This window comes from Hippoglossus hippoglossus, chromosome 14 (genome assembly GCF_009819705.1).
Source record: "Hippoglossus hippoglossus isolate fHipHip1 chromosome 14, fHipHip1.pri, whole genome shotgun sequence".
Classification (NCBI taxonomy): domain Eukaryota; kingdom Metazoa; phylum Chordata; class Actinopteri; order Pleuronectiformes; family Pleuronectidae; genus Hippoglossus; species Hippoglossus hippoglossus.
The window spans coordinates 24,873,827-24,891,660 of NC_047164.1; the positions used below are offsets into that span (position 1 = coordinate 24,873,827).

The 17,834-nt window shown below is 42.3% G+C and overlaps 1 protein-coding gene and 1 long non-coding RNA gene across 8 annotated transcripts in view; one reads left to right on the top strand and one right to left on the bottom strand.

The window, feature by feature from the left end:
* The window catches only part of amot (angiomotin), a 31,187-nt gene extending 18,441 nt beyond the window's left edge, over window positions 1-12,746 (top strand). For 3 of the 7 annotated variants that reach the window (XM_034607687.1, XM_034607688.1, XM_034607689.1), the window contains exons 5-12: window positions 3,429-3,521; window positions 4,768-4,913; window positions 6,610-6,759; window positions 7,336-7,532; window positions 8,055-8,183; window positions 9,664-9,902; window positions 10,056-10,310; window positions 11,998-12,746. In XM_034607687.1, coding sequence (XP_034463578.1) covers window positions 3,429-3,521; window positions 4,768-4,913; window positions 6,610-6,759; window positions 7,336-7,532; window positions 8,055-8,183; window positions 9,664-9,902; window positions 10,056-10,310; window positions 11,998-12,131 — 1,343 coding nt within the window. In that variant the 3' untranslated portion in view covers window positions 12,132-12,746. The remainder of the gene's footprint in view (window positions 1-3,428; window positions 3,522-4,767; window positions 4,914-6,609; window positions 6,760-7,335; window positions 7,533-8,054; window positions 8,184-9,663; window positions 9,903-10,055; window positions 10,311-11,997) is intronic. The other 4 variants (XR_004616138.1, XM_034607691.1, XM_034607692.1 and 1 more) reach the window with 4 other exon arrangements.
* A 2,886-nt stretch (window positions 12,747-15,632) lies between these two features.
* Window positions 15,633-16,669, bottom strand: LOC117774948. Its single transcript, XR_004616140.1, has 2 exons — window positions 16,047-16,669; window positions 15,633-16,008 (listed from the first exon to the last, which is right to left on the bottom strand). It is a non-coding gene; the product is annotated as an uncharacterized LOC117774948 (long non-coding RNA).
* Window positions 16,670-17,834: the final 1,165 nt, after the last annotated feature.

The following is a 17,834-nucleotide window of genomic DNA, read 5'->3' on the forward strand; positions in this document are numbered from 1 at the left end:
GGATATGTAAATGTGTTAATATATGGCAAACACATAGCAATGTTTATTATTACTATGTTTATTTACCGTCTATTGAAAGGTTTGTTGGCACATCATTGTGCATAAAGTTCAAATGGAAAAAAAAGACAAGTCCCTGGCTGTAAATATACATACACAGGGGATATTTTTACATTTTATGTAAAAAGAAAGAAATTTAATTTAATTTAGCCAATTTGTGGTAAATCTGAAGGGTTAGTTTTTTCAAGGAAAAGACTTACAACCACAAAAATGTATTTTTTCTTAGTCAGTGTTTTATAGTAATCAATAGTAATTGTTCTGGTTCTGATCAGCTGTAGTAACTGCTTACACACTTGCTGCAGCCACAGTTTTAAATGTATAAGCCATAGATGAACAATCTGATCACTCAATCAGTTTTTTTAGAGGTTTTGATGAAGGCCCAGTTTGAGTAGCCACAGGTTTTAAGTATTTCCCTGATGTTTCCTTCTTAGAGCCAACTCAAACTGGGCTTTTTTCCAAAGCTCAAAATGAAACAAAACAAACAGAGAAGAGAACAATAAACAACATTGTTTATGGATTTATATCTTAATATACAGGGAAACAAATGTGTCTGTGTGTGTGTGTGTCTTCAGTCTGGACTGAATGTGGTCTGCCTCTCTTCAGTGAGTCTCCCAGCAACACTAAAGCCATTTTCAGACATGAACCCCGGAGGATGTCTGGAGAATTGGGTCCGGACTTTCTGCGGAGGTTGCCTTTTGCACATGCACAATGCATAAAGAGGTTCTTCGCTCAGACGCGTTCATAACAACATTGCAATTTCCTCAGCAAACAGAGGCAGGACGTAATGTATTAATTCTGCTGCCGAGATCACATTTAACACATTTAATTTACAGCACATTGACACATTGAGCGTATGCTCTTATTACAACAAACTCTCTTGACATCTTCGTGGCTGTCGCCTCTTTTTTCACCCTGTTTTCTTTTTGTTTTGTTATTGTCATTTTTGCATCTGTCGCATGTTAGAAACGTGATAATTACCCCCACTCACTCACGTTGAATCCTGCAGGTTCTTCTGCTATGTTCTCTCATCAGCTCTTCTAGACTTTCTGTGGACTTAATACAGAAAAAGTCTGTAGAAAGGCTCTCACTTGGACATTTGCATTCATCCCCCACCCCTCCGGAGAAAGTCCTGAGGATCTCATTTCATGTCTGAAAGTAGCTTAAGGCTACATACACACTTGTACATTTTCTTTTGAAAATCCATCAACTCAAATACCTGGGTGTTTTAGAGTTGCTTAAACAGAGAAGTTTGCTGCTGGCCCTTTATTAGTTTGAAAACTCCAGGGCTGTGTTTTAGGCTGGACGGACAGAAACAGATGTTTGTAAACGGTGATTAGACACTCACAACCACTTACTTGGGTCTTTTCGATGACAATGTAGCCTTCGCTGATTCATCAGGCTCCTATCACATTATCCACTACCAGAAGAACACAACTGGTATTAGCCTCGGCTACCAGTGTAGAATGCAACATGGATAATCAATTACAAGCATTGCATACACTGTTATTTACAACTGATAACGTGTCCAGCGGCAAGCGAATGCTTTCCTGTTTACACCGGCACATGCATGACCAGTGTATGTGACTGGCCAGGTGATATACGTTAGTATGGAAAAGGTGTAAAACTTACATGGAGCCAAAATGCTGGTTTGGATTGAGATAGTCTAAATGTATGTTGAGCACATTAAATTAAGAAAGTAAAAGATTCAAGATTCAAGATTCAAGAGTTTATTGTCATATGCAATGATTACATTAAGCAGTCGCTTGCAATGAAATTCTTGGGTCACAGGCTCTCTTATAGCAATGCTCATAATATTAGTAAAATAAGATAAAATAGAATATCAAAATTAAAATAGAAAAAAATATATATATATATATAAATATATATATATACACCTGAAGAAAAAACAGTAGTGCAAGTGTGTGCAATAATGCAAATGTGCAATAGTGCAAATATGATAAGGTGCAGATTAAGTGGAATTTGACAGATTGGAGGAGTTTAAAAGTCTTATGGCCTGGGGGATGAAACTGTCTCTGAGCCTGGTGGTGCGGGCCCGGATGCTGCAGTACCGTCGGCCAGATGGCAGCAGGCAGAACAGTTTATGGCTGGGGTGATAGGGGTCTTTAATTATCCGGTTGGCCTTCTTCTTACACCGCTGGGTGTAGAGGTCCTCCATGGATGGTAGCTCCGTCCTGGTGATGTGCTGGGCAGACTTCACCACCCTCTTTAGAGCCTTACGGTTCAGGGCGGTGCAGCTGCCGTACCAGGCGGTGATGCAGCCAGTCAGGATACTCTCTATGGTGCACCTGTAGAAATTGCAGAGAATCCTGGAATCCATGTTGAGTCTCCGCAGCTTGCGGAGGAAGAAGAGCCGCTGTCTGGCCGTCTTCCTGATGGAGTCTGTGTGATGGGTCCAGGTCAGGTCATCACTGATGTGAAACCCGAGGAACCTGAAGCTGCTGACTCGCTCCACCGTAGTCCTGTTGATGGAGAGGGGGGCGTGTTCTTCTCCCTGTCTCTTCCTGTAGTTCACAATCAGCTCCTTCGTTTTGCCGACGTTGAGATGGAGGTTGTTGTCCTAGCACCAAGATGTCAGGGCTCTGACCTCCTCTCTGTAGGCCATCTCATCGTCGCCGGTGATCAGGCCTATGACAGTCGTGTCATCAGCAAACTTAATGATGGTGTTGGAGCTGTGGGTGGCCACACAGTCATGCGTGAACAGGGAGTACAGGAGAGGACTGAGCACGCAGCCCTGGGGGGCACCAGTGTTTAGAGTCAGGGTGGAGGATGTGGTGCTGCCTATCCGCACAGCCTGAGGTCTGCCCGTCAGGAAGTTCAGGATCCAATCACGGAGGGCGATGTTGAGCCCAAGGTCTCTGAGCTTGGTGACGAGCTTCAGGGGCACGATGGTGTTGAATGCTGACCTGTAGTCAATGAACAGCATTCTCACATATGTAGGCAATGAGACAACGCTATGACTATCAGAGACTTTTTATAAACTAGTTTTAGACTGATGCAGTTATCATTGTCCCGTCCAGAGCCCACATTGTGTGTGAAGCAACTGCACTTGTGCACATGTGAGCGCCCATGGGTGTGTTGGTCTTAAACACTCACTTCATGTATGAATCACATTGTGCGGATATACCCTCTTTAAGCAAAGTTGGTTATTTTGTTTAATTGATGAGTTTTTTAAAGTAAAAGTCATGATCAGAGCAAGTAACGAAAAGAAAGAAAAGTTAAATGGAACATTTGTACAGATCTACTTTGAGAGATTTTTTTATAAGTGTACCTCCAGTATGTTTAGTCCAATTCACCTCTTGTTGCCTGTATTGTACCATTAACTGTGAGCATTTGTGTTGTGTGTGTTTAAGAGCGTATGGAGACGGCCAACAAACAGCTCGCTGCTAAAGAGTTTGATGGCTCAGAGGACAGTCGCAAAACCATCTCCCAACTGGTCACACAGAGTGAATAACACACACGCACACACCTACTCTAACCTTCTGTGAAGATTCGGGGGGCTCATCCTTCAGAGGCTGCATTTGAAGACTAAATTGATCACAGCAGCGCGAATAGACCGTCTCAATTCGGAGACTCACCCAAATAAGGGGTGGGCGGATCAGTTCCAAAGTATCGATATTACCAATACAAAGGGAACAGTTTCAGTTTCTTTCTTTAAAGTTATTCCTATGCATAGAGAATAAGAGCTGTCTATCTACCTGGTCAGGAACACGCGCATACCTACTCTTTCCTCCTCGCCACTCCTGTGTCTGTGTGTGTTGCTGCAGTGCACACCCTAACCAGTTGCTTAACCAGACATGCAGTGATGGCTGAATGAAAGGGGAGCACTGTTTGGGACCTTTTTACAGCTGTAAATGAAAATATTGCCAACTGTGATGTGTACAGGAAGGCTGTTCGCTGTTAGAGCAACACCACAAACTTGTTGAAACACACAAAAAGAGTAAGTGAACTCGGATCTGCAGCAATAAATGAGGGAGGAGGTGGGCAAAGATGCCTCAGCAGCACCCAGACCCCTGACACAAAGACAGAGTTCACTGGCAGAATCTTTTTAGAAAGGTAGAGAATATCCAGGTCAATAGTAGTGAAAATAAATAGATTAGTCAAACTGTAATTGGTCCTTATTTGCTGTTACTTCAGCAGACTTATTAAATATAGCAGACTATATTCAGACATTGAAATAACACAAACATAACATTAATATTCTTATTCAAGATTGAGAACCCTGCTTTAATGAATGAAATAAAAATGGTTGGCAATAGTTAAGTACTTTTGTTTTATTATTGGAACATTGATTGATCTCAAGGCTTGAAAACATTACTTGTTTGCACTTTATTAAAAAATATTTATTTTCATGTATTTACTTCAATTTATAATGATAAAATAATTATTTTGGCTATAAAAAGTGCCCTGTTTTAATAATAAAAACTATCAGTATCGGCAATATTAGCCAGAAATGATGCAATAAGAAGACCGGACTCAATTCATTTTGCTCAATGCGGTCTACACGGTCGATGAGGAATGCAGCTGAAGTTGGCTGCGTAGACCAGGTCCCCCGAAGGATGAAGCCCCTGAATTGAGACACAGCCATTAAGTCAGATGTGCCATGACTAACATTCTGAGTACATAACTATTACCTTGAAAATATGCTGGAAAGTCTGTTTCTACAATGATTTCATGTTTTTGTGTGTTCAGACAAAGAAACACTTCGCGAGAAGGAGAAGCTGGAGATGGAGGTGCACTCGCTGCGCTCCACCACTGAAGATCAAAGGAGACACATTGAGATCAGAGACCAGGCACTCAACAATGCTCAGGCCAAGGTAGTCAAGTTGGAGGAGGAGGTAAGAGCATCATCTTTTAATCCTACAGGTTTTTGGTTTTGGTGTGCTTGTTGTCAACTTTCAGAGCCAGAAAATCCTGATCATCACCTCCTCCCTCCCTGACTCACTGGACCCACTTCAGTTTGCCTACAGGCCAAATAGGTCAACTGAAGATGCCATCTCCCTAACCCTACACACTGCCCTCTCCCACCTGGACCAGAGGGACACATATGTGAGAATGCTGTTCATTGACTACAGCGTTCAATACCTTCGTGCCCCTGAAGCTCGTCACCAAGCTCAGAGACCTTGGGCTCAACATCGCCCTCTGTGATTGGATCCTGAACTTCCTGACAGGCAGACCTCAGGCTGTGCGGATAGGCAGCACCACATCCCTCACCCTGATTTTCATCACCGGCGCGCGCCAGGGCTGCATGCTCAGTCCTCTCCTGTACTCCCTGTTCACGCATGACTGCTTGGCCACCCACAGCTCCAACACCATCATCAAATTTGCTGATGACATCACCGTCATAGGCCTGATCACCGGCAACAATGAGATGGCCTACAGAGAGGAGGTCAGAGCCCTGACATCTTGGGGCCAGGACAACAACTTTCATCTCAACGTCAACAAAACAAAGGAGCTAATTGTGGACCACAGGAAGAGACAGGGAGAAGAACACGCCCCCCTCTCCATTAACAGGACTGCAGTGGAGAGAGTCAGCAGCTTCAGGTTCCTCGGGTTTCACATCAGTGATGACCTGACCTGGATTCACCTCACAGACTCCATCAGGAAGACGGCCAGACAGCGGCTCTTCTTCCTCCACAGGCTGTGGAGGCTCAACATGGATTCCAGGATTCTCTGCAACTTCTACAGGTGCACCATAGAGAGTATCCTGACTGGCTGCATCACCGCCTGGTACGGCAGCTGCACCGCCCTGAACCGTAAGGCTCTACAGAGGGTGGTGAAGCTAAGCACCTCACCAGGACAGAGCTGCCATCCATGGAGGACCTCTACACCCAGCGGTGTAGGGAGAAGGCCAACCGGATCATTAAAGACCCCTATCACCCCAGCCATAAACTGGTCTGCCTGCTGCCGTCTGGCCGACGGTACCGCAGCATCCGGGCCCGCACCACCAGGCTCAGAGACAGTTTCATCCCCCAGGCCATAAGACTTTTAAACTCCTCCAATCTGCAATAACTCCTCTAAATCTGCACCTTACAACATTTGCACTCCTTTTTTTAGGTGTATATTTTATTATAGCCTATATTAATACCTTAAAATTTCTTTTTTTATCTATTTTATTTAATTTTTTATATATTTATTTAAGTTTGTGTACAGTATTTAGTATTTTTTGCTTGTTTAATATTTTGAGCATGGCTAGAAGGGAGCCTGTGACCCAAGCATTCCATTGCCAGCGACTACTGAATGTAATTGTGTGCACATGACAATAAAGTCTTGAATCTTGATGAGAAAGAACTTGACTGTGGAGAGAAAAAACTCCCTCTTAACTGGAATAAACCTTTAGCACAGCCACACTCAATATGGACAGCCATCAGCCTTGGGTGGTTGGGTTAGAGTGGAGGAAATGGGGAAGAGAGAAGAGGTGGTTGAAGATAAGGAGAGAGGGGCCAGGAACAGTTTTTATCTCATGCGTTATTGAACTCCAGAAAGCAGTTTTTCAAGTCTAAATATGTACTGCGTGTGTGTGTGTGTGTGTAGCTGAAAAAGAAGCAGGTTTACGTGGAGAAAGTGGAGAGGATGCAACAAGCCTTGGCTCAGCTTCAGGCAGCTTGTGAGAAGAGGGAGCAACTCGAGCATCGTCTCCGTACGAGACTGGAAAAGGAGCTGGAGTCATTGCGCATGCAGCAGGTAACATGACTGTGCTAACAGCTTATCATACAGACTATTGCTTCTTGAAAAGGATAAGTTTGTCATATGGTATAAATCTGCTGTAAACCACAAGTACTGTCAGATTTTAACACATTTTATAACAATACAGACTATTTGTCTGTCTTTAATGAGACCAAAGTGTTGGTGGCTGTGGTTCAGGAGGTAGAGTGGGTTGTCTACTAACCGGAAAGTCAGTTTGTGCACCTCAGGTGTGGAAAAAATTTATGCCATTGTGACATAAAGTATACGTATAAGGTATAAAAAACTTAACCTGTTATTTTTAAGAAAGCTTGCAGACATGCTACACTGTTTGTTTGTCCCTTCTCTTTCCCATGTTTTCATTTTCCCTCTGCTAACTACAGACTCTTTATGCAAGTCTTTTACCCTCCTTTAAAAAACTACAACTTTCATCCTCCCATTTGATTTAACTGTTTATCCGTTAATTGGGATTACACCAGCAACATATTTTGTTAGGAACTCACAAATGACAGATTTCTCTTTTTTTGTCTCACTCGTTCTTTCTGTCACCCTTCTTCATGCCTTTGTCCCTCCCAGCGTCAGGGAGCCTCTCAAAGCAGTGGTGGGGTCCCATCTGAGTACAATGCCACAGTGCTGATGGAACACCTAAGGGAGAAGGAGGAGCGGATCCTGGCTCTGGAGGCCGACATGACCAAGTGGGAGCAGAAATACTTGGAGGAGAGCGTGATGAGGCAGTTTGCATTGGATGCCGCCGCCTCTGTCGCCACTCAGAGGTACATTTGCATTAGAGTTACTGACCTTTCATTTTGTGTGACAGTGGCCCTCGTTGAAGAGGCAGTTGTATGACCATATTTGCTCCTAAGGGGCATGTACAAGCAGAATTTGACGATACCACAGATTACTCTTTCTTGACCATGCCAAGGGGCTCTCACCACAGCAGCCAGAGACAAACCACTCAGGCTTTAACATCTTTATTTGGAAACCAGGTGCAAACATAAACTTAAATACAACATAAATCCAGCCCTTTCTGCTGGCATATAGCTTTACAGCTTGGTTTCTGTCCATGTGTCTCTCCCGTAACTGTCTCTGTGTCTCTGAGTCTCTGTGAGGCAGCTCAGTCGCTGCCTTTTAAACGTGAGGATCAAGCAGCCAACAGCTCTCACCTGTGCTGATTGGATTTCACCTATCCTAGGGTTAAAAAGAAACATTCATAACTGGTCAACAGTTTATTCTAAAGTTCTCTGGATGTTCTGGACAGTACTATAGAATAATGGAGACTCTGTCCTGTTTTGCAGGGATACATCTGCATCAATGATAAGCCACTCTTCCAACAGCAGCTATGATACATCAGTAGAGGCTCGAATCCAGAAGGAAGAAGAAGAGATTCTCATGGCCAATCGGCGCTGTCTGGATATGGAAAGCAGGTAAAACAATCTTCACATGCAACCATCCTCAGATTTTCTCATGTCAATATAAATACATCCTTTAAGTTGGGAAGATTATGTCATGCAGTTTGCCAATGATTAGTTTCTGTGTTTAGGATGTGGCTTTTGGTTCTTCAATGTGTCTTGAGGGAACTTTGTATATTTTAGCTCTTAATTAATCAAACAGAACAAAGCTGATAGCTGGTATAAAGGTAAATTCACCTTGAGCAATTAGGTGGGCATTAAATGGACAGCAAGAAACCTGCCTTTACACCAGTTCGGATGAACTGCCTGTTATATTTGGTTTGTTTGAGCTGTTGTAAAACCTTCGTCAAACTCTGAAGACATTCAACTATGAGGAGACTGGGATTTTGGCAGCAATTTCAAACGTTAGGAGTTAAAACAGAGATGTGTGGTATGTTTTAGTGTTTTTTCAGTAAAACATCAAACGTATTGATCAAACAGTAATGTTACAGCACAAGGTCTACTGTTGTTAATGACTTACGAGTAGGGATGCACCGATATGGAAATTCTTGGCCGATACCGATACCGATATTTAAAACAACAATCTAGCCGATAGCCGATACCGATATTTGTTTATTACTTGCATGTGGCCTTCTTGGTGTGTAACGGCGGGTTTACACCGGGCGCTGAAGCGCCGCCCCGCGCCGCGCAGCGTTATTCTCAAGCGCGCAGCCGCCTGGCTGTTCACACCGGACCCGCATTTCTCCGCGTCGGTCAGCCCGTGATTCTCCGCTTGTTGTTGTATGTAACCCGTTCAATGTCGGGTGTCGGGGGTAAATGACGTATTCTCCAAGCAAGCCTTTAGCCCCCCCCTCTCTCTCTTTTTATCTATATGACTGCTTGTGTGGCTGTAGTGGATGGGCAGAGGGGGACATTTAATTATGTGATTGGGAAAATTGGGAAAATTTAAACTCCAGGACAACAGAAGGGGAATACAAAGTATGGGATGCATATTTGATCATTTATATCATATCAAATATGTCATTTATATCGTTTAAAATCATTTTTCAGGCTGTTTCCTGGCGCGATACGCTCGCTCGCACGCCGAAACCATCGGTGAAGGGCGATGGCGCAGCGCAGCGCATCGCAGCCCATGTGAACCGCACAAAGGTTTAACAGGGGGGGGGGATGGGAGGCGCCTGGCTTTCCTTGGCGCTGCGCTGCGCGGCGCCGCGCTTCAGCGCCCGGTGTAAACCCGGCGTCAGTGTACCATAATCTGGATGCCAGATTGGCAGGCTGCAGAAAACATACCAATGAATATCGGACAATGTTATCGGTGAAAGTCAAGTTTATTACCGATACGCCGATAGCAGTAAACGAGGCGAATATCGGCCGCTACCGATATACGGCCGATACATCGGTGCACCACTACTTACGAGGTCAGTTAAAACGTACAATGTATAAGGAGATTGAGGTGACTCATTCCTGGTCCTCTGCTTTTTTTTACCTAATCCAGGATAAAGAATCTCCATGCCCAGATCATAGAAAAGGATGCCATGATCAAGGTGCTCCACCAGCGCTCAAGGAAGGAGCCCATCAAGTCAGACCTACCGTCTGCAATGAGGCCGTCCAAGTCCCTGATGTCCATCTCCAACAGTGGCTCTGGTGGATCAGGACTGCTCTCTCACAGCTTGGGACTGAGTAGTTCGCCCATCACTGAAGAACGCAAGGACACCTGCTGGAAAGGCAGTCTGGGTAAGAACCAGTAGTCTTGACACAGAATGTGTGACACATGGGAGAACAACAGCTGAGTTGGTACTAGGGGTGTGAAATGGTTATAGACAGTTACTTGTAGCTATTGTGTAACTGTCATTATCTTGATTAATGGCTGCTCTGTTCATTCACCAGGGCTTCTGCTGGGTCCTGAGTTTCGTACAGAGTCTCTCAGGACAGGATCAATCTCATCATCCCCCTCTCCAGTGCTTCCCTCCACCCCGATGACCGCAGGCCATTCAAAGACGGGCAGCAGGGACAGTTGCACGCAGACCGACAAGGGTCAAGGTCAGGATACCAGCAAGCCCAGCACTCCAGCGGTTCAGAGCATGACACTGCCTGCCCGCCTGTCCAGCCCCGGCCCCATCTACATCCCTGACCGCATAGCAGGTCAGATGATAATAAGAGCCTCTGAACTTCTAAGGTTCTGATCACAATGGTATCTTAGCGCACTTGAGCAATACATTTCCAGCTCAGTGTCTTCTTCAAAGTGTGGTTTCAAAAGTGTTTGACCAAATGTAGGTTAAGGAGTGGATGTCACACTCAGTAAATTATAAATTATTATAGAAATTATTTCAAATACAGCCCTTTTTCCAACACTGAAGAGTCAGCACAGTCAGCAGTGAATATTCACACTGAGCTCCTCCATCCAACTTAAAGTTCAGGATCATTAATTAGATGATTGACTTAGCTCTGGGGAGTTTATCTGGTCATTAATCAGAAAAAGAAATTTGAATGGAGCCCACACACTAGCAAGTCGTTGGTGTTAAGTGAGTAAATATTATGTAGATGTTATTTAGAAGACTAAGGGCCTGATCTACTAAGATCCCAAATAAAGAGTGCTAAATTGTGAGTGCATAATAACAGATTTCAGTAGGTGATCTACTAAAAGTAATTGCGTAAATGATAGCAGGTGCAAACATGTTAGAGGCAGTAGTATTTAAATGGTTTCTGCCATGGAGCATAACGGAGAGCAGAGTGACCGCAAAATGTAGTACCACAGAATTGGAGGTGTTGGTGGAAGAGGAAAACAAACATGTTGTTGAGCTACAGCAAAGAAATATTAATATAACTCAAAGAAACGCGATGTGGGAGAGTATCTGCGAGAAGGTAAATGCTGTGGGTAAAACAAAAAGAACAACAGATGAAATACAGAGAAGATGGCAGGACATAAGAAAAAGAACAAAAGAAAAAGTAGCTCATAATAAATCCTTGGCTAATAAAACAGGTGGGGGGGCGGTGGAAGAGATGACCAATATTGAGCAGCAGGTGCAGTTCACTTTCTGTGGCATGAGCGCTCAGGCGTGACACTCGCGCCATTGTAGCGCACACCAGGCAGCTGGTCAGCGCTGTATCTGGTCTGACGAGGGCCAATCGGTGCCCTGGCAAGAGGGATCCAAGATGGGGTTCAGGCAGTGGTGAGGTCTCTCAATACAAGTGGTCCCACAAGAGAGCAGCCAGGGAATGGAGAGGGAGGAGAGCTCACTCGAGGAGATGAACGCACTGGAGACAAGCGCAACTTGCGAGAAAGAAAAACCCCAGTTAAAAATGTAATGATGGCAAAAAGAGGGAAATAGGAAGACATAATGAATGTCAATGTAAATATTTCTTTAGGCTTGATGTAAATTTTCTGTTGTTTTGTGGCTGTGAATGCTCAGTTTTGTTTGGCTGCAGCCATCTGTGCGCAACACTGTGCAGATTAGCACCTACCTTTCAAACGTATTAAATATAGACGCAGTCACAATGCACGCAATTATTTTCAGGCTTTGTAAATCACAATGCTTGAGCTAAATTAAAGTATTTGCATCTACTCATCCCAATATACGTAGAAACGCCCGACATTACATATTCATTAAGGCAAACGTACTAAATGGACAGCGCATGTTATTCTGCACACAATCCTAAATGCGCACCGTTAGTAGATCAGCTTGCATGTTTTTTTTGTGGGTGAAATCAAGTTTGCACATGTTTTAACACACGCAAACCTTTAGTAGATCAGGCCCTATATGTTATAAACAAGCTGAACTTAAATTCTGCCTCTGCTGACTTTCTGATGTTCCTTGTCGTCCTTGTGTAGATGTGGCGGCGTTTCACAGCAGCACCCTGGAGCGGAGGCAACCTGTCCAGTCCCACCTACAGCAACAGCTCCACCCATTAAATCCATCCACCCAACAGGAACTGGACAATGACATGGTGGAGATCCTCATCTGATACAATGACCTCTGGAAGAAAACATCTAAATGAAGATGGCAGTTCAATTGGAACAAACACAACAACATGTAAATCATCCTGGCTCATTCCTTACACCAGCTGACCCTCATGAGACACATTTTCTAATGTTTACACATGCATGCATTCAAACACATTCTCTTTATCCCTTCACCGAATCACTGTTTGTTATAGTCATATGAAAAAGCTATTAAAAGCAAAAAGCAGAAGTGTGATAACCTCTGCTTTCCCTAAACTTGAAGTGGAAGTTTATGGCCTTATATTTATCTTTTTAACTGTGATGGTGATGAGGAACTTGGGGACTTATGTTTGAAGTTTAATGAAAGTCATTGAGTGTTTTCATTCCTTTTGTATTCTTGAAAAAGTTGACAGGAATAATGAGATGGAATTTAAACAGGGTATTTCCTGGCTGAAAATTAGGCAGAGGTGGTACTGTCAGACCTTGCAGGGGTGGGGGAGCCATGCACAGCTCCACTGCCCAGGTACAGCGCACTGAGCAGGGGCAAAGACCCAGGGACCCGGGACCCCTCCACTGCCCAGGCTAGAGTGAGCACATCCCTGCCACAGTGCCACCAAGCCTGGGGCAGACACCCAGGGAGCCATAAACAGCTCCACTAAGTCCGCTTACAGTGTTCATTTTCATACATACACAAAAGTTATGTTTTACAGTTGTCTCCGGCTCTGTCAGTAATTTACTGCTACTCTCTGTGTCTCTATCATTTGCACTGTGCACTGCCAACCGAATCAAGCCAAACTGAGCCGACCTGCCATCTCTTACGGCTCTCCATACATTGCCGAAGTTCACAAATTCTGTTGTTTTTACCCAGTCTGAGTTTACACATGTGTCTGATGACACAGTTTGTGTGAGTGTGTCTGGCTGTCTGCGTGTCGGCAAGAGAGGAAGAGAGCGAGCAGAGTGCGCACAGCTCTGAAGAAAGATTTAACTAATTTGTTAAAAGTATGGATCATTATGTGGTGATCAGTGTTTATGTTGTGGCATCATTTAAAACAAATCAATGTTTAAACTGAAGAACACAAGGAACGCACTTTGTTTATAGTAATCAACTGCTTATAATGATCCATTTGGCCCAGGATAAACATGATCACTACAAGCTGTTTCCACTGTACTAGAATTTTGTCAGGAGGCGGCATGAAATTTGATGGAGGCAGTTGCCTCGCAATTCTCTATGCAGTAAAAGAAGACCTGATATATATGTATAAAAAGAGTAGACCAAGCTTCACCTAAAAAATGAAAATTCACTCATTATCTACTCACCCTTCGGTGAACTATCCCTTTAAGGTAAAAGATTTCTTTCTTTGTTAGTATTGTATGAGTCACAGTGGTTGGTGACAAAGGTTTTGTTTGAATGCAATACTTTTTGACCTGGGGGGTTGTCACAAACCATAATACTTTCAGCAGATTTTAGGAACTTTTAAGAGGCTTACCATGTAACATTTTTCTTTCGTAACATGCAAACGATGCCTAGAAATTGGCCTAAACAAAGCAGCTTGTTATTTGGACATGTGACAGATCTGTAAACTCTCTCATGCAGTGTTGCTGGAGGCTTGTTAGCTCCTTTGGACCAAATGTCTTGGCTACCTTTTTGTTGCATTTAATTGCACTAATTATCTTTGAAGTGTTTCTTTTTTGCTATTTTAATTCTTTATTACTTCTGACATTAGGTATTGTATTTATGTGTAATGTATTACTGTAGTTAGACACAGCACTTGCATAATCAGAAATCATGTCAAATATAAAACATTATTAATTGTATATATAGTTTTACATAATGTATGTACTATATTGGTCTCTGTAACTGTGTGCCATGGTGGAATCTGAGAGTTGAACCTTACAGTTGTGTTACATTTCAAGAACTGTGAGTTGTGATGCTGCCTTTATGGTAGAAGACCTATTTTTGGTATAACCTCAAGATAAAGTGCTGCATGGATCAGTGTGCATAGTCCTCACGGTTCCTCCTGAAACAGCCCCCCGACTAATAGATGTAGTTGGTCGGTCACAGGTCGTCTCAAACAGGCCAATGCTGATGCAGATGTGACCATGTCAAGGAGTGAAGTTTTAGTGTTTTGGAAAGGTGACCACTGTGACTCTCCGCAACAAGGTCGCTGCCTGCATGACCCCACTGGGTCACTGTCAAGTGGCAGAGACTCTTTATGTAATGAATTCAGTATTTCACTTCCCATTGTTAAACAACAGTATGGAGGAGATTTATCTTTTAGTATGATGCACTTAATGGCACAAAACTGACAAATGTACACTTTATTATTAATAGCCACTTATGTAACCGTACCTACTACCCACATGACTTGTTAGTATATCAATTTTTTTTTTATTCATTCAAATAAACACCAGCCTTGGCACTGTTACGCAGTGTTACACTATGTCTGCTCCTCCATCAGAATATTAAATATGATTTCTGTTGTGTTATCAGACAAAGACAATTTACTTTACACTATGCATTATATAATGCTTTGTTGACCAAAGGTCACAGAATGGATTCATATCTGCAGATAAAATTCTTCTGTAAACTCAAGAAGAGCTCAATCTTAAAAATGTGTCACATGTTCAAGTCCCTCTAAAACTTAGCAGGAAATTAAAGTTTTTTTAGTGGTGACAGGTTTAGTGGTTGACCTGTTCAAGGCTACAATGTAGCAATATATTTTTAATGTGTGTGGTTAAATATTTCGAATGAGGTTAATATATTCTAATTAAATATGTCCACTGAAAACCAAACCTTTTGGACCAAATAAGCTATGAATGGTCAGCCAATGAATGTTGCAAATTTAGATGGTCAGTAGTAGCATTTCATTGCTAAGAAACACACTGATATGTTGTAAGGTACCTGATGAAATAAGGACTCAGACCACTACTTAACCTCGTCATCAAAAATGATTTGTGTTATTTTTTTCCTCAACAGAAATCCACATTCCTCGAGTGAGATCATTTGAAAATCAAGTTGCTTTCCCTTTCTGTCACAGAATATGCAGCAACCTGTATTTTGTCTGAAACATGTTTATTGATACATTTTAGCTCACTGTTGTATCCATCGCCATATTAGTATTGGTTAATAAATATGTTGACAAATTTTGCCATCACTAGCACATGCAGTTTCCTTCATACTGGTATTGTTAAATGTCTATCAATGTGTTGCCATGTGTCCTGTTGGGCTCAGCAAAAAATGTAAAGACATCTGACCGTCTGGGAATCACAAAGCGTCAGGTGGAATCAGTGCAGCTGGCTAATGTTAGAGTGCAATCTTCACAAAGTTATCGTTTAAAAAGCTGCTTTATCTTCACAGTGACCATAGAGAGTTTGGTTTCAGAGTTAAATTGGTTTCCTCAGCCCAGACCCATATGAACTGGTCCCTTTGAGCAAAACAAACTCAGTATTTGTGCAAAACTGAATTGACCCTTCAGTTAGTGGGATTCTCAGGCTTAGACTAAACACATTTCACTGCATGTTCGTGTGTGACTTATTTTGAGTAGCAGCTTTTATTGATCAGACAGAAACATGCCATGTGTACGGTTAGGGTCAGCCGAGTTCTGTGTCATTAAAGCATGGAATAGTCTAATCCTGGGAGTTAAATATTTGGTGTTATGACTCCAAGAAACGACCTGAGAATAAGGATGTCAGCAGATACTCACATTTGAGAAGTTGGAACCAGTCAACATTTATTTGTGACAAATCAATTATTAACACCTATAAAAACCAAGTCATTGTTGACTTAGTTTTGTCAATCAATTAATACTTTCAGCTCCTCACAAGGCACTTCTATGAAATGTTTTTCTATCGGCACTTAACATGAACTGATTTAGTGTCAATCAGTGCCAATACACACCCCTATAATGTTTCTGAATCCCACACATTTGTGTTTTAACTTGAAACTTGGATATGTAACTTAATAACACCTGTGGGCTCAGCATAGGCCTCTGTCCTGCTTCATTCAGTCCACCATGCATACACTCACTGGAGTATCTGCTTTATGTGTAAGTTAATACAGCCTATGCAGTTACTGCTTTTAAAACTGTTTGTCTTTTCCAGGCACTTGTCTTTAATGTCTCTATACAGGCTCTCAAGTCATTAAAAACGTTTACTGTGCTTCCTGAATGTACAAACAGTTTTACATAATGTGAGAAATGCCTGGCAAAGAAAAGCTAATTTCAAAAAGTTGTGAAGTCTCTTGGAGAGGACTGATGAAAATCTAGATGTTTACTGGCTGTAGACAAATAGTAAAAATGTCAATGTCTGTATTGTAGGGATTATTGCTTAAGCCAATATGTTTCCAGTACAGTTTATGTACATGCTGCTTCATTTTGTCATTGCTGTACAATCACAGAGTACATAAAAGTCATTTTTATGAATCATCTTTTTTTTTACAACATTCGTCCCATAGTTTCTTTTTTATGGTATGAATTAATGTAGTTTTCTTTCTGTAAACTTTTTGTAACTTTGTCAATAATAATCAAATGTTTGTTATAAAGTATTAATGAGTAAAGTTAGTATGAACTGAATTATTTTGTTGAATAAATTAATGCAGGGAGTGGTTGTTCCTGGTGTTTATGTGATTTTGTGATTACGTGAGCTCACTTACTGCTCAGTTATTTGGTCACCACAGAAAAACACTGTCAGTACTTTTGGCACCTGGAGCAAGAAAGGGTCAAATTTCTTATTCAAGGTTATTTCACATGCATAGAAACAGTCAAAGTGGGACACACATTTAACTATCAAGCTCCCTGTCCACCCACACGGCTTCTTTAAGTGATCTTCACTCTTTTTATCCAGTAGGACGGAACCAGCACAATCACAACCCTTTGCCTAGGTGAACTCATGTTTCTGAGAGGGAACATCTCAATTTCTAGGGGGTCCATACATCTAGTACTGATATCACTTATCTTTTGAGGGCCTCTGGGGAGTAAGAGCAATGTAGCCAGGCTGACAGAGTCTCAGCTCTACAGAACGACCCTTACTTATACAATAGTGACAAGAGAGAGATACAATTAATCACACAAATAGAACAGACCATAGCACCGATCAGAAACCTTACAACCAACTGTAGCACCAGATTTATCTTTAGACCTCACTGGTCTCTTCATCCAAACCATCAACCTGTCTATTAGATCCTATTCCAACTAGCCTTTTTTAAGGAAGTTTCCATTGTTTTGCAGATGACACCCACCTGTACTATCTATGAAGCCTGATGAAACTGAAAAGACAAAGGCCTGGATGACCCATAACTTTTTACTTCTAAATTCAGACTTAAGTTTTTAAGTCATTGTACTTTGCCCTAAACAGGACGGACTGGGCCAATAATTCAGGATGGGAATTTGACTCATTTCCAGGCCACCTTTTTCACGCAAAGCACCAGACTTCTAAATATGTAGGCTAACCCTATTTGTTAATGTAACGGTTACCAGACAAGTGAACAAGTAGGCTGCACAGTAACTCACTGCCCTCTGCTATCTTTTCAATGACATCATCTTTGTCAAGTGCCATAAGAATCTCCTTCTCTGTTGCCACAACTAAAACAGTCAAAATATGATATTTCCAAGGGCTTTTACTTTTAAATTCTACATCAGAATTTCCTAATAATGTTAGAGTGAGACTCTGAGGGGGTGAACTAGATTGGGAAGTGAAATTAGTCTGTGGAAACAGATAGTTTGTCAATT